Raw genomic sequence first — 24,178 nt, forward strand, 5'->3', positions numbered from 1 at the left:
CCGCATATCGTTGAGTCTTCGCGTCTTTTATTAAAACTTCTTTGGTGAAAATTTATATTTTTTTCTGAAATTAATTTCATATATATAAATATGATCCATTTTTTTTTACCATTTGCTGCCGAGTTCCAATTAAAACCATCGTTCTTTTATCTCTGAGTTCAGGTGTTTTATCTTTCATAAAATGATATAGCTACTATTTTTTGTATTCTTTTGATATTTAATTAATACCAATAAGAAATTATCTAATTGATTATAGATAACTACTGCATGTCGTCTTTGCAACGTCTCACATGCTCCATCAGCCACCTACATATTATATATCACTTGATTGCTCCACCTGAAATAAGGTCCCTTTCCTTGCCCATCATGGTGAGTTTATTTTAGCTTTAGTGTCTGTCATCTTCCATTGATCAAGGCAAATTATGATCTTATATTGATGTAATGTTAGGACTAATTAGTTGATGATGTTAGTTGTGCATGATTAATCCTACAGTTCTGTACTATAATTTTAAATTGATTAAAGTAGACAAAAGTTTTTGATCTAGTCTTAATTTCGAGTTTAAGTTTAATAGCCTGTGAACTATCTGTATTTTAGACGACATTCTTCTCTTTATTTAGCGATTTTTTTCGGATATAAAATAATATTTTTTTTTTAATAATATTTTCTTTTTAATAATATTTGACACGAATCATCAATCTCAATAAAATATTTATCACTCATCAGCTAGTTTGTCAAAACAAAAAAGAAAGAATTGACATGTCAATTGATAAATTACTGCTGTTGAAAGCCAAATTAACAAAAGAACGGTGAAAACTTTTTGCCCAACCTATGATAGATATATAAATAAATATCAATCAAGTTTTCTTAATTCTTTTAAATACTAATATTTCTAAGTTCTTAATTTGTTAAAGTTAAAATATATAAAAGTAAAAATATATAACGTTTCTATATATTTTTTAATATAATTCATAAAGTCAATTATGATGATAGAAAATTATTTTACTAATCGAAGAATTTGAAAATTAATATATGTTTTGTTGATATATATATTTTTATATTAATATATAAAAAAAGATTATGTATTTATAATATTATGCAAATGTAGAATATTACATATATAACGTATGAACTTGTTTAAATGCTAATTATTTTTTATCTATATCTCGAAGACCACACAACCAAAAAGCATTTCAGTTTACATTTTAAATCAAATATTGTGCTTTATATTATATTTTTTATTTTTTTTATTTTTATTTTTACCGAGTAAGTGTTGTGCTTGTATATTTAGTTTTTATGTTCCCATAAATACCAAACAAATAATTCTCAATATTTTTATGTTTAAAAAAACATTTTCGTGAATATTTGAAAACGAGCCATAAATATTTCTTAATGGCGCGAACATTAATTTTCCTGAACTACGAGAGAACTACGAGAACACTGAGTATCTTAGACTTAAGGCATAGTATTGCTCTCTAACACCGTCACACTTTTCTAGCTGGTACACCCTCTAAATTGCCTGTAAGCATTCGGGCACAACGTAGCTTCCGCTTTTTTCCAACACCAGAGGAAAATGTCTTTGCATAAACCGTAACATGGAGACCGCACACATTCTGCAATCCGCCTCCATTTAGGCTCTGCTTTTTTACGATCTTACCGATCTTTGCCGATCTTTGCAGACGCTGCAGACGTGCGCTCACTCTTTGTTCTGCTGCTGACTTGTCTCCGTACTTAGAAGATTGTAACTGTAAATGAGAAAGATGCACACAACTCAATTTTCTCAAATAAATTCTGTCTACAAATGATTTTGTGAAAATAATTCACACCACTTAAGTGGAAAGCAGTTGGTGAAGTGAAGCTACAGCGAATGGTTCGCTGATCGGACCCAATTCCGAAAGTATATAGTGCTATACTGAAAGAAAAAAAATAAATCAAAGACTTTTACTTATTGTTAGTGGAGTTATTTTTAAAAAATATATTTTTGGACTGTTTGTATTGGAAACCAGGCAGTTTATGATGGTTTTGTGAAGAAGATTTCTGAAAGTGAAATAAAATATTTAACATTATTCCAAATTATTCAATTTGTGTGTCTACGTGTAAAAAAATATTATAAAAATGTTAAATAATTTAAAAAAATATTTGTGTTTGGTGGTTTTGTTCTGCACCGTTTTAGTATCCGGTCAACATCAGCACGTTCTGGACAGTTTGCGTTTAAATGAATTTTATGATTATGTGGATCGATCCTTGCCAATTCAATATTTGAAGAACGGAAATAGTGAATATGCTGCTCTACAATTGGAGACTCCAATTAATTTCTACAGCGAAAAATATGATCAAATTTTTGTACGTAGTCAATGTTAATATATATATATATATCTTTACCTTTTTTTGTTCAAAAACCGTTTAAAATTTTGTCCTTTATTGATTGATTTTGTCCATATTTGAAAAAATCTAAAATAAATGTGTGATTAAAAATTGATAAAAATTATAAGTAATATATTCAAATATATATCGATGGTTCAACTTTGCATACAAAGTAAATGAAGACTGACAATAGAAATGACCCTGTTAAGTGTGGTCTCTTATATTTTACTTCTATTGTAATACTTCTATTTATTTATTTATAATATATCAGTATTTAGTTATCTGCTTACAATACATTAATCATTCAAAATAAATATTTACATTTAATGGATTCAACTTAATTGTGTTTGGAATGATACTGAATTCATTCGAAATTACTACTTGTACTACTTGTGAAGAGTAGTGCTGTGACCACAGTGCAATAGCACAGTTTTGCACTACTAACTCACCGTAACAGATTAGAAGCAGATTAGTAGTTTCAATAAAGGGAAGAATTAATTTCGTTGATAATTTCCTAACATCAGAAATAAGAAGATATTCTGGGATTGGATTTTATGTTTTAACGCCATTAAAGATATTTAAAGACAGCTTAAGAAATTAAATATTTAATAATAATAAAAATTAATAATAAAATAATACAAACTAGTGATTCTTCTATAAGATAGATGCAATTTTAATGTCAATTTTTTATTCAAACCTCGTTTTAAAATTTTTTTATTTAAAAATTTTGATTTATTTTTCTTTAATATTATCTAGATCATATTTACAATAGATACGAAATAATAATATATACCATTTTTAAATTCCAAATGCAGTGTAAAATAAAATAGCTAATAAAATTCTATGCATTAATAACACATTTTATAACGAAAAGAGTGTTGTTCATGTTCTCTAGAACAGTGCGTCCTTGAAAATATTTAATATAAAATATTCTCAAATACTATTTTTACCCGATTTTTACATTAACTCTATTAGTGAAAAAAACCTAAGGCTAAAAAATCTAAGCAAGGAAATTCTAATGCATGCAGATACTGACTAATAATGGATGGTTGGTTGCAGTGGCAGGCCATTAGATAATTTCCATGCTACCACATTCTTTATATTCTTCACCAATAAACAGTCAAAGAAGTATCTTCCTAAAAACCTAATTCATCTGAATGTCAAAGCCGGGCATTACAGAGAAATTGTATAATGGTCTATTTTTCTTGCGGGTTTTCACAACTTCTGCAGTGAGAATTATGGGGAATGGACAGTTTTTCCAATGACCACAAAAAACTACAGCAAGTCTTAATAGTGTATACTTCTCATAAATGAAATGCTTTTTTAAAATTTTTTCAATTAAATTATTTAAATTTTTAATCCAATTTAGTTTAGTTGACTAAATCGATATTGTTATTCTTACTCAGTGATCTGGTGTCTGTTGTACTACTATATATTGTACTAAAAATCCATGTTGTCATTGTTGTCAAGACATTTTATGATATCGATAACAAAAAGACAAGTGAGTCTTGTGGGTTATTAAAATAAATCGAACAATGATTGGATTGCATTGTATAGTTAATGACTTTTTATACTGTAAAAACGTAAACTGGATCTCTAAAGAAAATGCAAACAACAGTAAAAACTTGGTTTAAACTTCTAATTGTTCGGACGTCATAAATAAAAATATTTTTCAACAAAATACTAATTTTTTAAAATATTTGAAAACCTATTTGCTGTTGATATTATGGTATTTAGATGCCCTTTAAATTGTTATGTTCCATACACCAGATTACCAAGAACCTTCACTAATATAGCAGTTGTTCAGTTTTGACGTACAAAGCACTCGGATGACATTATTGGACTGCAGTATCAGTTTATAATACTGTTGACTTTCTTTAAGAATATACACTATTATTTACCTATGCCACACACTTATAGCAAAGCTGAGATGATTTTAAGACAGAGGTTTTCAAGACTTTTAGTGGATATTTTTGATGAAAGTTGTTGCAAAACCGACAGAATTGTTTGATATTTTAACGACTACGTGTCTTACTTTAAAATACCTGGAAAAACGCTATAGCATAATTTCAAGAACCCAACGACAGAAATAAATGACGAATTATCTTAACAGCCATTTGCATTATTTCTCTTTTCTATTTGATTTAATAAATCAGTTCTAATATTTACTATTTAATAACATTTAAAAAAAAATACGCATGGTAATTTTGCTGCGGGATTATGAATTTGTTTAAATTATAGAAAAAATAATTTTCATTCTTCATATACCTTTTTACTTACATCTGAAATCGAAGTTATGTTATTCAATTTTATTCAGAAGTAACTAATGTGCGTCATGGATGCATTTTTGGATAAAAAAAAAATTAAAATCCTTTTAAGTTAGGAAAAAGATTACATCTACATCTTACATCTACAGCTTATAAATTGAATAATTTCTTAACATATTAGATTTTGGGTTGAATTTGTTCAAAGTTAAACGCATTTTAAAAGTACGAACGTTTAGCATTGTAGTATATGCTAAATTGGGCTAATTGATTAAATGCTTCGCAAAGCAAAAGCATTCAAAAAGCATCTACCGTCACTTCTATCTGGATGTGTAGCATTTAGTAAGACCTCAAACCCTACTATTCTCCAGCTAGAAATTGCACAAAGCCAGGCTTTGAGAAGACTTTTCAAGGTACTATAGTACATTAGGAAGAATGACATCCTCAGGGACCTCAATACTGATCCGATCAAAAAATACATAAAGGATAGAGCACTGAAATTATTTGCGAAAACTGACAGGCTCACCAACACTGCGTTATCAAATCTCAAAATGGTTACAGGCTCCTTGGGGAGGTATGCAGATCTGAGGTCAGTTATTGCTTAGTCTGAGGAACAAATAAACAATAATCCATTCAAGGCGTAAAGAGGGCTTTTGAAGGTTCATCGTAGTTATTAAAGAGTAAAAGTGCTCAAGTGCACTAGCTCAACTAGTCTCAACATAATAATAAATAGAACACATTTCTAGTGCTTTGGAAGTTATTGTTGAAGCACTTGAAATATAAATTTTCAAATTATTATATATTATGCTTTATATTGTAGTTCAATATTTTGCTTAATCACCAGAAATATATTTATAGTCATAAACCTATATATAGTTATATACAAAAGTGCTGTTTATTAACTTTATATAACCGTTATTAGTAAGTTTTATACTACCTACATAAAGATATAATATATTTAAATTTGTGTATTAGCAAAAATTATTTTAATATAATTATAATCATTATTTTGAAATAATTTAACGATAATAATAGCATTCAACAAGATTAAGTCCGACAAAACCATCGTTGTTAATGGTTATACTTTGTCATAGTTATACCATGCGTTGAAAGTTTTTACAAAGATGTTTTGAACAGAAATTTTTAACCTGTTTTTGGTTTATAGAATCTTTGAGAACTTTTTCGCAGTTTACATTTACAATTACCTAGATATAACATCAAAGTACCAATTCGTATTTACTTTTTATTTATTCTTAATCATTTTTATGCTATTAATATGTTTTAATTTGACTGTCCAAGTCTCCAGTTATCTGCTAATAGAAGATTCGTCACTACCATTGCTCCGTAACCACTTACATGGTTATTGACCTATGCCCATGATGTATTGCCTAATGACAATACCTGAACACGGTGAAGGCTATCCGATGGCATTTTTTACCTCTATGCGCAAATTATTTAAAATAAAAGTAAAAAATAAAAAAAAGGAATATAACTCAAAATATAAACAAGTCTTCGTACGTCTGCGTTTTTTTAGCGAGAGGCTACAATATCAACAGATATTCAAAATTCATTTGTCTAGTCCTCTATAAGTTTCCACTTATGCGTTTCACTCGGACATTTGAAGTTTCAATTCGAATATAGTTTTTGGTTCATTAATCTGTTTTTAAAATGTCAAATTGAATCTCTTTTTACTAGATAAGGGCCTATAACTTATAAGTCAACCATTTGTTCAGTTTTGACGCTCCAAAAATTTGGATGAAAACGATGAATTGCACTACTCAATTTGTAAAAATTCGTCGACAAAACTGGCACCAGGAATATGCGTATGTTGCCATTAGTTGCCTATCTTAAAGTCACTTAGCACAATTAAGTTGTTTTTTAGATAAAATTTATCTACTTTTTGGAAAACTACAATTATAGTATCTTTGATTTCATAAGGACTTGTTATTAGCACATTTCTTCCCCTTTTTTTATGCTGATTTGGGATTGGCACTTAATGGATCAAATGCACGTTTTATAAAGAAGTTATTGAAAAATTGAAAAAAATTTATGATATATATAAGTATATATATAATGTAAATATAATCTAAATATTTAACTATTCTTTCTTCCGCTTTTTTTAAGCACAAAATATGTGCTTTATAGTCTCTTTATTTTGTCAAAAAATCTGTTAATTGCCTGTTGATCTAATAAATATGTTTCTAAAAAAACTTGACATCCTTTGCACTTCTAATTAAAAATTATTATACATAAATTTGGTTACAAAAACTAAAAAAAATAGATCAATTAACTTAAAGGAATTCATATTTTCAAAGATTTAAACGAAAGTCTTGGCAGGTCGCCACGTTCGTTTTGTTTATGATCTGACATGTGCCTGACCACTTCGACTAAGAGTGGCGGGATCTTAAAAATAGATGACATTTTATGTTTTCTTGCTATTTTTTGAATTGTTTCTAAAAAAAATTATAAAAAATTATTAAAATCTATATTTTTCACGGAATCATAATTTTTTAAAAATAAAACAAAATAACATTTACACATAAATTTAAGTCAATAAATTGGCAGAGGAACAATAAAATGCTTGGTTTCAAGTGAGGCGCACTCACGATTCTTTCAGAACAAATTAAGTGAAACCCATAGGAACTATATTGACAAACTCTTAAATATTTTGAAATTAACATGAAAATAAACACTTTTGATTTTATTTGTGATTTACGAGTAGTTATTTGCTACATTTTCCGCCACATGTTGATCCATTTTTTAGAAATAGCCAACACACGTATATTTCAATGAGATTTTTAAGAAATTTTCTCAAAAATATTTCTTTGTGGACTAAAATGTTTCAGTATTGAGGTTTTAGGATTTTAAGATTTTGAGGTCTTCGAGTTTCTGAGGCGTACATCGACATAGCACAGATGTGTACTAAAATCTTTCGATTGCTGCATCTGTTGCATATGCATCTTCATCTGCGAAAATTGATTCAAAGTAGTATTCAGGAAAGGTTAATGTAGCTCAAAATATTGATATAGAGTTCTTTGTGATGCAGTAAATTCAATAAAGAATCGAATTAGTCGATGCTTGAGCGGAGTTCAATATGTTATCGCCTGCCAGTGCACATTGCACATTTAATCGCTTTGATGCAAAAATGTAAATAAACTGCGAGAAAAGCGATTGCAAACGGCAAACAAATGCTGAATGGAGTCGTTTATTTGTTTATTATACGATTCAAAAAAATTAATTCTTAGAAAATATTTTTGTTTTTCTAGTATTTATGAATTGTTCCACTTTTATTTTTAATTTAGTACAAACTTTTTTTTATATTTATATTTAAAATGTTACAGTTCTGTGCATTTGACATAAGAAAATTTAAAAAAAAAATATATATTTACAATGTATTGTTATTTATCATCAATACAATGATTATCATTTATTAATCAATCATTTAATTTGCTCTGAAATAGTTGAAAAAAAAAGTGAAATCATTATATCAGACCTTCCAACAGATAGGGGGAGGTAAAAGGGGATAGATCTTTCTCTTGACAATATAATCTGATGATAATACAAACTATACAATTCTAATATATTTTTGTTTCTACATTTTGGTATTAATATTAACTAGAAATTTTGTTATTAAAGCACTACAAACATTGTAAAAACTTATCAGCTTTTAACGGTAACTTTGGTGAAGTTGTGATGGAATATTTTAAGAAGTTTTAGTTTTTAAGTACAAATATATACCTACATATTATTATTATACTATCTATGTATAATAAATGTACATTTAAAAAAATACTTCCACCAAAAATAATTTCCCCATTGTTACAATACTTTTACTATGGTTGTAGTTAATTTAGTGCGTTGTAAAATATTTTCTAGTAGCCATCCAACCCCCCTTACCCCTTCAAGCGGTTGTGACTATGCTACTGCCTCCAGACTAATTTTAAGGTATGTACGTGCAATCTATAATTATTACATTTAGTTAATTCTTTTAGACAATCTTAATAAAAAAAAGCATGTGAAACTATTTCTCTTTCTGCAGTTAACCTCCAATGCGTTTTTTCTGACGTTTTCGGTTGGTAAATCTGGATTTAATTTAAATTTACTCTCGATCTGTCAAATTTTGTTGCCCAATTGAAGATATTTAGAATAATCTAACATTTTTGTAGTTGTGGAATTTTGTGGAAAATCTGTATAATTATTTTTGTACTCAAAGATCCAGTTTTCTTAACCAAAATGAAGCTTTGTCACTTTCATGCCCTTGTAACTAAATCATGGTTACAAAGCCATGCCCAAAAAGTGATGCTCGATTGATTACCAATCAAAAACGATTTACCAATCAAAAACGATATTTATTACTATGTGTTTTTAGGCGTTTTTAAAACATTAAGTCTTAGTATCTCTACGTCTACTCGTTTTCAAATTCATTATTTTTCCACTCATATATATCAAAAAACATCACATCTTTAGTTTTTTAAATAATCATAATCATTACGCATCCGTTCAAAACACTTTTCTTTTTCAAGTGGCCAGAATTCCTTCACAACCTTTGGTCAGTCTTTCCACCACACCTGACATTCTAGCCCTTTCACTTACCTATGTTGCTAGCTAAAAATTTACTTTAGAAAAAGAAGGGGTTTTATATAAAACATTGGATCAATTATACTGTATGCCGTATACTGTATACATAAAGTCCTTTAATCCATTTGCAGGTTCAGTCCCTTAGATCACAAATGCTTCCCTTAGCTACGGGTTAGTACTGACTTCTATTCATAGTGTAATTGAATATATAGCAATTACGATCTGTAACCTGTTTGTATTTCCGATTGAGAATATTCCTTTTATATGGATATAAAATACCTCCATATCCTCCATAGCGCCGTAAAACATATCAATATATTAAATGCGGGGAGTAACGCTTTATGCGAGCGATTGCTTCTACTATTATTTATTTTTGGTCTATGAAAACTAGACTACAAGAATGAGTTCTTAACCTTTCCTGTTTTTAAGAAGAATGACAAAAGTCACTAGAAAACATTGTGAAAGATCATTGCTGAACTGTGCATTTAAAATATTTACTAATATCTTCAATAAGAGAGTACACCGGTAAAATATTTAGTATGTAAATTTTGGGATTAAAATCAACCACCGGTTAATGTTTTATCTTTTATCCAAAATTTTTAGAAGTTACGAATCTTTCACATTTTCTGCTTCGTTTTTGTTTTCTTTGATTCTGTAGATAGCGGTAAGATTACAGTAGTTCTGGTTACGTAGGAAGCTTCCAAAGAAGCTTGTCTGACTTATAATGATAATATCACGCAGTACGACATCAAAGGTAATTGTGGCTTTTCCTTTCCTATTCAACATGCAGTTGTTATCATCACTGCACAGCATTTAAGATATTCCGTCATGATGGTTGAATTTGTTACTAATATATCCGCTAAAACTTCTTTTTGTTCCTTAAGTTTATAAGATCAGAGTTGAAAAAACTTTTTATCAGTCATTATTTTTATAATTCTTCAATATCTTGCTCATATTACCTATTTTATTTGTTCGTCTGCATAATCAGAAATATTTTCCGATTATTGGTGGTTTTTGACTGTCCTGTTAAAACTATATATCTTCCACATCTATATCTTTAATTTTGCACTAAAAAAATTAACAATTATAGCTCTGTAGCGCAGAGAATGGATAGTTGTTGTCTTATTTACGTTGTTTTCTAAAAATACGGATTTATCACATATTTATGGTCCAAATAGGTCACCATCCTTTTTGGGAATGCAATGACTTTTTGGTTATTACTTGTAGATTGTTACTTCTCCAGATGTATCAATTGTTTGTTGACATATTCACCATGTAAAACTTTAGCTTCAACACTAAAGAATATTAGATGTAAAAAATCGGAGGATGATTTTGCTGTTGCTTGAGATCTTTATCAGTGTACCTATGTTGTACGCTTTTTCATGGTCAGCCCACTTCAGTTCTTTTGTTAGCTGAATTTAATGTAGATGATGATATAAAACCAAATGCTAAATATGCTATGTAATGGTTAAATTTGGATCCTCTTTAACAGTTTCACTAATAGCAGTCATAATTTCAGCAAACCTTACGTTTTAAAAGAGTTATACGTCCTTAGCAAATATAATATAAATCCAGTTTTTACAAATTTCTTTACAATTTTATCTATACTACGCTCAAATAGACTATTAAGTCGACGATAATCTCTTTGCCAACCACAAAATAGTTACATTGTACGACTTTTTTAGGAAGTATATAGTTATAACTTGTTAAGCTATTGGTAAACAATTTTTATTGTGATATATCATACCTTAAACTAAGCGATTGTTGCCTTCAATGATAGTTCTATTTGACTATAAGATCTCGAAATTCATAACTTGATATATTTGGGGTATGAGGTCGGTAATCGAATATTGTGAAAATAGTGCAAATAATGCGGCAACAATACAACTTATTTCGAGTAGCATATATAAGGAGTCGACGATCCCAAGTAACATGTTTGGTAATTGAATAAAACAGTAACACTTGAAATTACCAACAATACAATAATATATTTCATTGTTGCCGCATTGCACATTCGCTGTTACTCGCTTACCGAGTTCATTACACGAGATCGTGAATACCCCTACTGCTATTTTAGTAAGTTAGTCAAACCTTTTTAATTCGTTTTTAATGACTCCTATTTTTAACTATTACTATTTTAAAATTAACTAATAATATAATAATAATATTTACTTTCGAACAGACGTGAATTTTAACAACAAAATTTTATTGTTCTTAATTAATTCAATTTTTGGCTAACCATATAGTTGTTAGCCAACTGATGATAGGTCTTTTGAAATTATTTCTTATATTTTATTATTCGTTAATAATTTTTTTAAACTGCAAGTACCATGGGTTAAACCTGAACTCTGCCAAGTAATTAATAATATATAATTTATACATATAGGTATATATACCTCCAGCTCAAAAAGTACCCGGATTTTGTAAATAAAACACACAAATTTAAATTTATTGATTTTATTTTATCTCCTTGAAAATATGCACCTTCTGAAGCGATACACATATGCCAACGCTTAACCCAATCTTCATACACTTTTCGTAGGCCCGTGCAGGTATGGCTTTTAGTTCCTTCGGCGAATTCTCTTTTACAGATTCAATCCACTCAAAACGCTTACCACGAAAGGGCAACTTGAGTTTCGGGAACAGGAGAAAGTCGCACGGCACCAGATCTGGCAAATATGGTGCCTAAGCGACGGCAGTGCATTGCTTAATGCACTTGAGGTAGTCTCACATTAACAGCTGCTGTAAACAAACTAATGTACAGATGGCGCTCAAATTTGTACCATATGTCAAGAAAGGATGTACCAACAAAAATTTTAAAAAAAAGATCTATTACTTAAGGAGTAGTTAACGAACAACAAAGTCCGGATACTTTTTGAGCAGAAGGTATATATATATATATATCTGTATACTTTTTCTTTGTGCTCAAAACTGCAGATTCTAGAGCTTTGTCACTGTCACGGCCTTATAACCATAAAAAACCATACAAAGTCATGCTCTCAATATTTGGTTCAATGATAATATCTGGACAACAGTGGTGGGTAACACCGTTGGTATGGTGTTAAAATGATTTTAAAAATTATAGTTTAACCTACCAATATACAATAACCTGACTCAATTAGTGTAAATATAACTAAATAATTGACTAAAATAAAATGATTAAAATAACTCATGTAAATAAGTCAACAAATGAATAAATATAATAATATATATAATATAATAATATTTATTTAAATTAAATTTCAATTATTAGTGTAACTATTAGTTTAGTGATTGAATATAAAATTAAAACATCAAGAAAAGTTTGTAGAAGCAATACTATTCTATAAATCGATACGATTAACTATAGTCACTGAATAAAATAATCGATTGAACATGGACCAGTGGCGTAACTACATTTTTTAGGCCCATAAGCAAACTCTAACTAAGGGCCTCCTAATAACATCTTTTTATACCCTTTACAAGAAAAAGTGTTAAAAGGGTGTATTAGACTTGTCAAGATATTCGTAACGCATTAAAGGAAACGGCGAAAATACCATAAAGTATATATCAGTATATGTGTATATATACTTTCTTAGTTCAAACTACTCTCTCAGCTTTTGAACTCTTCGAATGAAAGTTTACACACATACTTTTAGAGAGCGGTCCCTGTTCACCATTTGGTTTGATTGAAATTGGCCTACTAATTCTTATAGATGTATGTATTTTTATTTTTCCTGACAAATTTTTCCAATCCCGAAATCCAGAATACCATTGATTTGTTTGATTAGAAAATAACCAGCACGGCTTACAATATACTGAATCCAATAACTTTAAATATTATAACCAAAGTCGTGGCACTGTTCCATATTTTGTTTTTAAATTAATAGTATAAATAGTATGAAGCATTGAAACTTCTATTTTTTTGAATAGGATCCTTTAAAGATTTTCTTGAAATTACAAATTCAACATTGTTCAAAAACCAAAATTTATGTTATTTCAACAAAAAACGTTTTGTCCCACATTTGAGAATTTATTAAAAATAAATATAATGAATACATAAATTTATAATGGGGCCCCCTAAGTTCGGGGGCCCGAAAGCGTTGCTTTCAGTCGCTTCCCTGTAGTTACGCCACTGACATGGACTGGTATTATAATTTCCTGACTGCATTACTCGAAGTCGTGAATACTTCTAAATAAAAAAATATCTTGGAACAGTTAATGCAAAATACTAATGTAAATTATTTATTCAATATCATCTGAAGTTATTTTTTAGTCGTCTTCCTTAACACAATAATTTATTAGGTATTGTATATTGAGAGTTCTACACAAGTTAGTATTAATTTAAATTGATTTAGAATGATGCCTTGTAATTTAATTTCAACGTCATTGGTGGTTTCACAAATGCAGATAAAACACTAATTACAGCAATATTCTCTATGTATCCCTTCAAAGGGCACCAGAGTGCATCGTAAATTAACTGCCACATACCATACTTACTAGTTCAATAGAATACTAATTGTCTTAAAATAATAATTAATTGAACATATATAATTTACTGTATCGACCTATTGGTGATGCCATCATATCCTGCATTTATTAATAAACAGGATACGGCCTTTATGTGGAATGCTAAATTACATTCACAAATGGGCATGTGACTTAAGTGCAACTGCAAATGCTGCACTTTCATTAGGCGAATAGATATTGCACTCAGTTGGGAGTAGGGAAGTGTGTGCGTAGTACTTTAGTAATATGTAACTAAATTGATTCCACACTTCAACTGCAAATTCCTATCAGTTGTTAAATTACATATTCATTAAGTGCCTGACAACAAGAAGATAAATGAATGAGCCAGCAGTGCATCTTTTCTGTGTTTCTGCCGACGAATACAGTGCAGTCGAACCGAGCTGTAACCCATAAATGCACTATGAGAAGTTCTACTCCGGCTTGGCATATGTTGTGTTGTCTTTTGAAATTCCAAAATTAAAAAAAAGAAACTAAAATTCCACAAAATGTGTTTATGGATATTTAACCATGTGTGAAGTGCCTTCAAGTGGTTGCATTATTGAACTGCGTCAGTATTTGATGCGCTACTGATTGAAGCATAACTAATTCTGTTGTTGGTTAATTTGTAACAATTTGCCTCTTGAGTGAGATCAAAGAAGCTTGACTGATAGTTATAAGTGTTTGTCTTTGATATTGGATGTACTTCATTTAACTAATAGTTTTGTTTTCACACAATTTGCTTTACGTTTTTTTTTATTTATGTACAATAATTTGTTTATTTTTTATTTTACAGATCAATACAAATGGCATACTGACTCTCAATGTTGAATTTTCCGACTTTATTAATCAACCATTCCCGCTGGAGTATCCTTCAATAGCACCATTCTATTCGAATGTGGATACCACAGATGCGAATTGGAGCTCTAACATTTCCATATTCGAGTCGGTAGATGGGGATCAGTTACAGAAGGCGACTGATTTGGTGCATTATGCATTTAATGATCATGAAGCATTCCATGCTGACCGATTAATTGTTGGAACTTGGCAAAACGTTGGTTATTTCGATCGAAAAACAGATAAATTAAACACTTTTCAGGTACAAATAACAATTTTTTATTATTTAACAACAGTGAAAAGGGAGTATGCAATTATAATTCAAAATGATGAGCCATCACTATAACATTATTTTGTTATTTTTGCACAATAATTCAATAGTCTTACAGTCAAGCTATAATTAGCTTAGTAGTTTTTAATAGATACGCGTATACATTATGAAAGTATTTTAAACATTGCGTCTACATTGGCTAGACTTTGGCAAGTAATTTTCAAGTTAACACAGAGTTTTTTGTGATAAAATTTGAATAAAAATACGTATTCACTTTCGAACATAAAAAACTTGCCAAGCGAATGCAGACATTCAAAAAGTGTTCGAAATCATAATGTTCGAAGAATTCGAAAATACTTGAATTCAAACAATTGTTCGAATATGTTAGAACTGTTGAAATACTTACTTTAAACTCGAATACACTCGAATTCTAACATTTGTTCGAAGATGTTCGAACAGTTCAAAGAGTTATTTTGGTCTATCTTTTTCTTTTTTTTCTTATTGTTTTATATAAATACGCATAATATTAAATTTTCGAACACTGCTGGAGTGCTGTAATCGGGCGTAAGCAAATTCGTTTGCTTAAAATGCTCAAATTTTTATACAGTACAAATAGTATTCGAAACTCTACTTTAAAAGTATTTTTCTAGGTCGCTATAATAGTAAATAATGAAGAGACATTTGTGCAATTTATTTATCCTGCTGGTGGGCTTAATTGGTTACATGCTGAAACAGGAGATCTAGGTTTACAAGACATACGTGCCCAAGCTGGTTTTATATCTGAAGACGGACGTGTATTTCATTTGACTGGTTCAGGCACTGATAATGTAAGTCGGAACTAATTCTGCTAACACAAATTAGTAATTTAAATGTTTTATTTATAGGCAAGACATCTAAATGAAGACTCTAATGTTGGAGTGCCCGGAGTTTGGGTCTACCGTGTCGGATCTTTGACTTATACTGAAAATGTGCAGGACCCCACAAATACTGACACTATAACTGAATTACCTATTCATGAAACTTGTGCTGATGGCAATTACAGATTTTGTCACTCGAATGCGCTGTGTGTTGACAAATCTGTTGGCTTCTGTTGCGTTTGCAAAAATGGTTTCTACGGTAATGGACACAGTTGCATTAAAAATGACTATCCAATAAGAGTTACTGGAACATTGTCTGGTCAAATTAATGGTGAAACTATAGATGAGCGTTCTAAATTGCAATCTTATGTAGTGATGGCTGATGCCCGCAGTTATACCGCAATTAACCCGATAAGTAGTGAACTTGGTGCTAATATGCGTCTTGTATTGCCGATTGTTTCTACAATTGGCTGGCTTTTTGCTAAACCAGTTAATGATGCTGTCAATGGCTATCAATTGACTGGAGGAGAATATTTCCATAGCTCAAAACTACATTTTGAAAGTGGTGAAGTTCTTTTTGTAAATCAAACATTTGAAGGGTTAAACTACTGGGATCAGTTGGCAGTAAGAATTGTTATACATGGCGGAGTTCCAAAGATCAATCACCGCGCAACGCTACATATGGCAGATTATATAGATGAATATAGATTTGTGTCGCCAAATGAATTACGTTCCGTTTACGCACATACATTAGAAGTTCCAGAAGAGAATCGTGTGATTAACTATCAATTGGAGCAGACCATACAATTTGATAGCTGCCTATTAGATACAGATGTCGACCCAACAGATACAAATGTTTTGCAAAAGGTTTCAAAAATTGTTTTAGGTTACAATGAACGTGATCAAGCTTTGCGTACTAGTGTCTTAACAAAAATTGGTGTCGATGCCGAGTCCAATGCTTGTACGGATGGTAGTGTTGAGTGCGGCGAAAACACAGTTTGTGTGCCATATGAGGATACTTATCGGTGTGATTGTTTGCATGGCTATAGTCCTGCTGTCAATGATAATGGGTTAGAAAGTTGCGTCGATATTGATGAATGTGCTTTGAACATACATGTTTGTGATGAGAACGCGTTCTGTAGCAACACTGATGGAGGTTTTCTCTGCGTCTGTTTGGAGGGCTATGAAGGTAATGGCTATAAATGTTTAGTTAATGGAACAAGTGACAATAGTGAAAATTCAACACCTGTTAATATGGAAACTCGCGAGCCAACTCATAATGAGCACGGCGTTTATTCAAATGAAAGACAACAAAACGAAAATCATCAAGATGAAAGACAACCAGAAGAAAGACAACCAGAAGAAAGGCAACCAGAAGAAATGCAACCAGAAGAAAGGCAACCAGAAGAAAGACAACCAGAAGAAAGGCAACCAGAAGAAATGCACCCAGAACATAGCCATACAGATGAATGTAATGTAAGTTTCCATTAATATTCAATTATGTTATAACTTCAAAGCTTCTTGTTATATGTCATAACTAACTATCTTGCACACAAGTTGATGTATATTCTTCGTAAAATTGATGTTTTGATTTATTTTTTAGCGTTGTTCCATAAATGCTGATTGTGTTGAAGGACATTGTGAGTGTCGTTACGGATTTTCAGGCGATGGCTTTATGTGTGGTAACAACTGTGCACACGATTATGTTTGGGAAAATGGACGTTGTGTGCCTATTTTATATGATACCCACGATATTGAACCTCAGTGTAATTTTATGGGTGACTGCAACTGTCCACCTAATTATGAACTGATTGAAGAGCAGCAAGTGTGTCGATTTTCTAATTATGCCTTACCTGATATGAAATCAGATGAGCTAGGTAGGTCTTTATTTTAAAGAGTTATAAATCTAAAATTTTAAAAACGTTTTTATATACAAATTTTAGTGCCTTGCGATGTAGACTCTAATTGTCATGCAAATGCTACCTGTGAATGGTATGAGCACGAATTACGACACGTTTGTACTTGTAATCCCGGGTTTAATGGTGATGGCTATAGGTGCGACATATTAGATGATTCCTGCGCAACTGTAAGTAAACCATATAAATCACATTGCCTTCACTATTTTTACGCATACAATATTCTATATTCATTAGAATCATGATTTATGTGATCCTCACGCTGTGTGCAACTACAATGAAGATATTGAAAGATCTGAATGTCAGTGCCAGCGTGGGTATGAAGGTGATGGTTTTCGTTGTCAATTAGCACCAGAATGTGCCGAAGATTTTGATTGCGGACAGAATTCTTATTGTGATGGAGGTGTTTGTCAGTGTACCACCGGCTTTGAAAGAGATATTTCAGATTTTTGTGTACCTGCTGGACGATGTGGATCTGTGTTCTGTGGCGCTAATGCAATTTGCAAATGGGATGCTGTAAAAAGCATACAATATTGTGATTGCATGGAAGGATATGAAGGCGATGCACTTCAAGGTTGCAAAAGTATTCCAATTCCTTGCAATGTGCGCAATAATTGTGGTGTACATGCTACATGTGTACCTACGGAGTAAGTATAAATGAAGAGGTTTCTAGTGAAAGAGAATAATATTACTAAATATATTTTTAGAGACCCAGCTAGATATGAATGTCAATGTATTGCTGGATATCATGGTGATGGTTATGTGTGCATTGAGGAACAAAACTGTCTGAATACTCCACATATGTGTGACATGAATGCCAAATGTTTGTCTACAAATACAGGTCTAATTTGCGTATGCAATCAAGGTAAACATTTCAAATAATATATTAGATTTCTTATTTTAATTGTTTACAGTTATCAGAAAGTTATTCAATCATTTTTGTATATATATTCTTAAAAAATAGTGTCACTTACCAGTATAAGTCGCTCCACTGACTTATTTTCCAATTTTTGTTGTCAAACTGAGTGATAGCGCAAGCTGCGTTCGTTCAAGAAATGTTTTTCATTCTTCGGGGACTTCCTAGTTAATAAAATTAGTTTTTAAAATTTAGATTATATTAGCACTTACTTCATTTTCGTTCGAAACTTTTCGGGTTCCATCACGAGAGTAATTAGAACACAGCAAATAACCAATAATGGCAAGGACAAGGATCAAATTAATATAGCCATTGTTTTTCTCCCATGTGTAAGGATGTGCAAAGAACTCTTTCATAGCACCCCAAGTGGATATTGTGTAACCACATCTTTTGCCACCACGTCCACCACAAGATCCACCGCAGTGTTGTGAGCTGTAACTGGCTTTATAGTTCATTTTTGATTTCATAGGGGAAAAGGGTTTCAACTGATGTTCTGTAAGTTCAGCCAAAATTTTGTGACGTTGTAATTGTAGTTTTTGTAATTCTGCAGTAAGGGTTGCAGTTGTAGTAACTCTACGTTTCGGTGGAGCAACTGCGGCTGACCATGTTACCGTTATGGGCTGAAGACATGTTTTAGTGCCAAAATTTCCACAAGTGGCATATGGCAACATTTTTAATAAATACCGACGAAACATTATATCTGCCGCAGTTCCCAGCCGAAATTGAAAAAAAAACAAAAAAGAAACGAAAATTTTGAAATTTTGAATTTACAATTTTTGGTTTTTACATTTTAGGTTTTGATTTAAATATTTTTCTGAAAGATTTAAAAAGTTCTTGCATAGATTGCTAGTTCAAGTCAAATTGTTTGAATAGGATATTTTATGTTTTTGTATCAAATAAACTGCTATCAACTAAGGAAAGCTTTTAGTCCCATTCAGAAAAGTACATGCGATCTGCTGTTAGCCTTTCTCAGACCCTAAACATTAATATCGTAAAAACGAGATCAAAATTCCTATATACTATCACATAAGAAAGAAATATTTTCCTGAAAATATTAATATTAGAATATGAATACACATTGATATACATTTTTAATATAATAATATATGTATTATTGTTTTTAGGATTCTATGGTAACGGATCAGTTTGCCTCGAGCGACAACAACATGACTCTGGATTTTTGTTAGTAAGTCAAGGAGTAGTAATAGTTCGTGTTCCATTGAATGGTAAAAATGTGCGTCCAATATCTGTCGCTTCAATGGCTATTGGATTGGATAAGGATTGTGTTGAAGGTCGTGTATATTGGGGTGATATATCAGCAAAAAAAATAGTCAGTGCAAAATATGATGGCACTGATATGCGCTCATTTATTACTGAAGGTAACACCTTTATTTTAATATCTCAACAATTTATTTTTATTTAATAAAACAAAATAAAATTGTTATAATTTTAACAATCTAAAAAAAAAACAAAATTGTTAATGATATAGTATTACATATTTAATATAAAAATTTGCAGATGTAGAATCACCGGAAGGCATTGCTATTGATTCTATATCACGTCGTATATATTGGACAGATTCAGTAAAGGATACTATTGAAGTGGCTAGTTTAGAAGATCCTACTTTACGTGCAGTAATTGTTAGTAAAAATTTAGTGAATCCACGAGGCATTGCTGTTGATCCTTTCAGAGAGTAAGAATTTCACCAATTTTTTTTTATTTATATATAACTTATATTTATTTTTATATACAGAAAATTATACTGGTCTGACTGGAATAGAGAATCACCTAAAATTGAAATGTCTGATTTGGATGGTACTGGTCGTGAATTGGTTTTGGGCAAGGATAGTGTCACTTTACCGAATTCATTAGTTGTACTCGAGAATACTGGGGAATTGTGTTTTGCTGATGCTGGTACCAAAAAAGTTGATTGCATTGATGCATATTCCAAACAACTACGCACAATTTCAAATGAATTAACCTATCCATTTGGTCTTTCCTTCATGTATGATCAATTCTATTGGACTGATTGGACAACGTAAGTTTGTTAATATTTTCGATATTATTGATTAATTAATATTTCTGTGATAATTTTATATTTTCAGTAAAAAATTAGAAAGTGTTGATAGTCTTGGTAAACGTCAAAAGGGTATGCAAACTCCATTCTTTGGCAGTCATAAAATGTATGGTATGGCAGCAGTTGATAATAATTGTCCTCAGCAGGGCAGTCCATGCCAGATAAATAATGGTAATTGTGCCGATGCTAGAATTTGCTTATCAAATCGAAAGGCACCATCTGGAAAGAGTTGTAAATGTACTAGTCTATCGAAGACATGTACCGCTCCACAATTTGGTATACAATATTAGTGGGTATAATATACCTTCTATTAGCACAAAGTACTTTTAAATTTGATTGTAAGAAAGTAAGAAATTTTTTAAACTGTTTTATGGTATCAAAACTGTATGCAAATCAACCAAAGTTAATCCAAAAAATGATTTATTTTATTTTATTTAAATTTTTTTTTTATTTATAAATGTTTAATATTTATACTAAATGTAATACTACAAAGTATCAAAATAGATTACTTCTGGTGCCATGATTAATGAACACATATTTCTGTAAATTAAGTGAAAATAAATTAACGTATTTATATTTTGTTAACACAAATGTTTTTTTTTTAATATATTATTAAAAGTTTTCACAATATCATTAAAAATAATGAAAGCAAAAATCTTTGAAGTTGGTCATATATATACTGATATTTACGCATTAACTACGTTACACTTAATTTTTTTTTTTTTTGAAATCCATTTATTTTATTACAATCTGTCAGGTATGAGTGACAATAAGTAATATGTATAATTATAAATCGTAATAATAGTTATTACGATCTAAAAAAAAGAAAGGCACGTATGGACTATGCCTAGTGACATATCCATATATATTTAAAATAACAGTGTGTAATCTACATATACATATCTAAAATATCTCTCGATGTTTTTCTTCTCAGCCTTGTAAAAGTGTTAGAAGGGGACATCAGATGTGTAACCAGCGGGTTTGGGTGCATATATATGCGATGAGCGTAATTCTTTAAAATACTGGCTATTACTTCCTTGATTGTCCGAACATGGAATTGTTTATGCAGCTGTTCATTCGTTATATACCACGGTGCATTTGTTAATAAAAGTTGCTCAAATCACCCTCGACGGAAATGATTTAAATGGAATATAAGAATAAAATACATTCCTTATCTTTTATTTCTACCACTTTTGTAGTTTGTAACTGTAACTTTTAGTATAAAAAGTTTTATAAAGGATTCCTTATAAAGACATCATACTTTGTACAGAAAAAAATATGAAAAAGGTATATTACATTCGTCAAGTTCTATTTATTGCTTTGAAGGAAACGTCGTAGACAACATAAAGTGTATATATAATTGATCAGCTCGATTAGTTTAGTTCGTTTAGCCCTGTCCATCAGTCTATTTGTTTCAGTTCAAGGTAGTCCCACAGTTTTTGAGCTATTCGAATGAAACTATGCACACATAGTTTTTGGCAGTGGAGCTTAATCATATGTGGTATTGGTGAAAATCAAACCACTCTATCCTATAGCTGTCATACGAATTGAATAAACGGAAATAAGTTTTTCCATTTTTAATAAATACATTCCAAAAAAATTTGGTTCTTAATGTGATTATATTCATATAAGTGAATATACTAAGCTTTATTAATTACAGTTCAAATTTAGATATAGCTGCTATATACACAGTCAATTCAAAAACATACTTTTGTTAGAAAAACTTTTTTATTAAAATTTTAAATTTGAAATTTTTGTCATAATTTATAGAATACAACTTGTGTAATAAAAATTGAGTTGATCGGCTAAGATTTAAATATAGCTCGGCTATAAACCGGCGATCAAGAAACATGTTTTTGTTAGAAAAAAATTTTTTTTTGCAATATTTTTTTAATCAAACCCGATCAGTGGTTTGCTGTCATCAGTTAGTAGTATGAAGCTCCCTCAAATCGTTGGTCACCTGGTCCTTTCAATGCGAACCTCCTCTACCGCGTTTTTCACCTACGGGTACCTGAACAAACACGTTTTCAGCCGGAGTACTTTCTTCTATTCGCGAAGCCGCTGTATGCGGCTGTATGTATGAAGCCGCTGTATGCACGAAGCCGCTTTATGCGCTTAACTATGTCAATGCCGCGGTATAGCTGATACAGCTAATCGTTCTATCTAAATTGATAATCGTTACTACCGCGTAAGGGACTATAGATCTTTTACATTAAGCAACTATAAACTGCACCTATTGTATTTATATAGTAAATGCAAAAAACTAGATTAAAATTTGTAGGAAATTTTATTTTATTAATTCTCAGTTAATAGATTTATTTAATTTTTTAAATAGATTCATATTTTATATATTATGCATAGCACATATCCTTGTATATTAACAGTTAAATTTTTTGCACATAATCAATTATAAGTATTTACATATACAATTTATTGGATAGTTTACACTTTCTCTCAATTTTCTGTTATAAACATTATTTGCATATATGTTAAATATATATATATGTAGCATATATATAATTCTATTACTACAATTATTTTTATTTTTAATTTTTATATTGTACAGATATTTCTTCGTATGTTAAAACATTATTTTTAAAATTTTTATTTTTTAATTTGAAATAATATCTAAATTATCAGTTTGTGTGTATGCGATTAATTTAAAGCTAAGGAAGTGCAAAAATAATTTTTTAAAAACTACTTTGATTTTTTTTTGAATAAATTTTTTAAAAATGTCTCAAAGAAGCGCTTTAGAACGTTACACGATATCAACAGCGAAAGTATTTCTTCAAAATTAAAAATTCCGTCAATAAATGCGATTACGCACGAGACTCAAATTAAGGCATTAAAATTAACTTCACTAAAATTCTCTTTATATTATATATAAACATATATATATTTATATATATATAAATTTTATTAACTATTTGTATTATATATTTCAGATTTCTGAAATTTCTGCTACTACATATATGCTAACTTATCCTTAATGTTTTTGGTTCGATTCCCATGTTTAGTTTATTCTATACATAACCATAAACAATTCAAATTTATATGTCTATGAAGTAACTAAAAACCTAATGTATCTTAACGATCGTTTACTACATATTTTAACTATATATGCATATATTATATACTATATACTATATAATGAAATTTACAGTTTATCGAATTTAATTCTTAAGCTACAGTTTTTAGTTTTTGTAAAGCATTTACAGTATACCAAAGCGTCTTTTTATTCAGTTTTTCAATTTACAAAGTTTTTGAGTTTGATATATGAAAAACGTAATAATATTATACAATTATATTTTGTTTTTATTTTGTTAAGAAAATATGATTTTATAAAAGATATAAGAATTTTAAAATAAATCAAAAATAATATAAGGCCTGCTGTGTCTTGAACTTAATGTATATTCCTTCTGACTTCGATGGAGGAATATTGGATTGTGTAAGTAATTTATGAATTGTTATTATAAGAATGACTTAAGTTATTTCTTTCAGATACTTTCTTCTCAAATTAACAAAATCAACTCAAAAGTCGTAAATGAAAATATTCTTAAACAGTCTCAATTAATAATAACATATAAAAGTAATGTAACAAAAAAATTGCAAGTT

General features: G+C 30.2%; 2 protein-coding genes and 1 long non-coding RNA gene across 4 annotated transcripts; 1 reads left to right on the top strand and 2 right to left on the bottom strand.

Annotated features, from left to right (window-relative positions):
• Positions 1-1,728: 1,728 nt before the first annotated feature.
• On the bottom strand, positions 1,729-2,419 carry LOC119678133. Its single transcript, XR_005252321.1, has 4 exons — positions 2,381-2,419; positions 2,164-2,313; positions 1,798-2,035; positions 1,729-1,743 (listed from the first exon to the last, which is right to left on the bottom strand). It is a non-coding gene; the product is annotated as an uncharacterized LOC119678133 (long non-coding RNA).
• LOC119678131 (nidogen-like) lies at positions 2,042-20,853 on the top strand. Its single transcript, XM_038089803.1, has 12 exons — positions 2,042-2,341; positions 14,486-14,788; positions 15,448-15,624; positions 15,682-17,130; positions 17,258-17,531; positions 17,598-17,740; positions 17,808-18,217; positions 18,278-18,435; positions 19,611-19,865; positions 20,005-20,179; positions 20,240-20,524; positions 20,592-20,853. Exons 1-12 carry the CDS (start codon positions 2,114-2,116, stop codon positions 20,851-20,853), a joined length of 4,119 nt encoding a protein of 1,372 aa, XP_037945731.1. The 5' UTR covers positions 2,042-2,113.
• LOC119678132 lies at positions 2,410-19,270 on the bottom strand. 2 transcript variants are annotated; one of them, XM_038089804.1, is made up of 3 exons: positions 18,699-19,270; positions 18,545-18,646; positions 2,410-2,449 (listed from the first exon to the last, which is right to left on the bottom strand). In XM_038089804.1, exons 1-2 carry the CDS (start codon positions 19,179-19,181, stop codon positions 18,587-18,589), a joined length of 543 nt encoding a protein of 180 aa, XP_037945732.1. In that variant the 5' UTR covers positions 19,182-19,270; the 3' UTR covers positions 2,410-2,449; positions 18,545-18,586. The 2 variants fall into 2 exon arrangements, with proteins under 2 accessions (XP_037945732.1, XP_037945733.1); XM_038089805.1 differs by having other exon boundaries at positions 18,545-18,650; positions 18,699-19,268.
• Positions 20,854-24,178: the final 3,325 nt, after the last annotated feature.

The sequence above is a fragment of the Teleopsis dalmanni genome, chromosome 2 (assembly GCF_002237135.1).
Source record: "Teleopsis dalmanni isolate 2A chromosome 2, ASM223713v2, whole genome shotgun sequence".
NCBI classification, from domain to species: Eukaryota; Metazoa; Arthropoda; class Insecta; order Diptera; family Diopsidae; genus Teleopsis; species Teleopsis dalmanni.

Bases quoted from the DNA above. Each gene is read 5' to 3' on its own strand.
- LOC119678132 (XM_038089804.1), bottom strand. From the start codon at position 19,181: ATGTTTCGTCGGTATTTATTAAAAATGTTGCCATATGCCACTTGTGGA. The intron at 18,647-18,698 runs GTAAGTGCTAAT...TTAACTAGGAAG, and splicing joins AAGTTTCGAACGAAAATGAA to TCCCCGAAGAATGAAAAACA.
- LOC119678131 (XM_038089803.1), top strand. From the start codon at position 2,114: ATGTTAAATAATTTAAAAAAATATTTGTGTTTGGTGGTTTTGTTCTGC. The intron at 15,625-15,681 runs GTAAGTCGGAAC...TTTTATTTATAG, and splicing joins CTGGTTCAGGCACTGATAAT to GCAAGACATCTAAATGAAGA. The intron at 17,532-17,597 runs GTAGGTCTTTAT...TACAAATTTTAG, and splicing joins TATGAAATCAGATGAGCTAG to TGCCTTGCGATGTAGACTCT.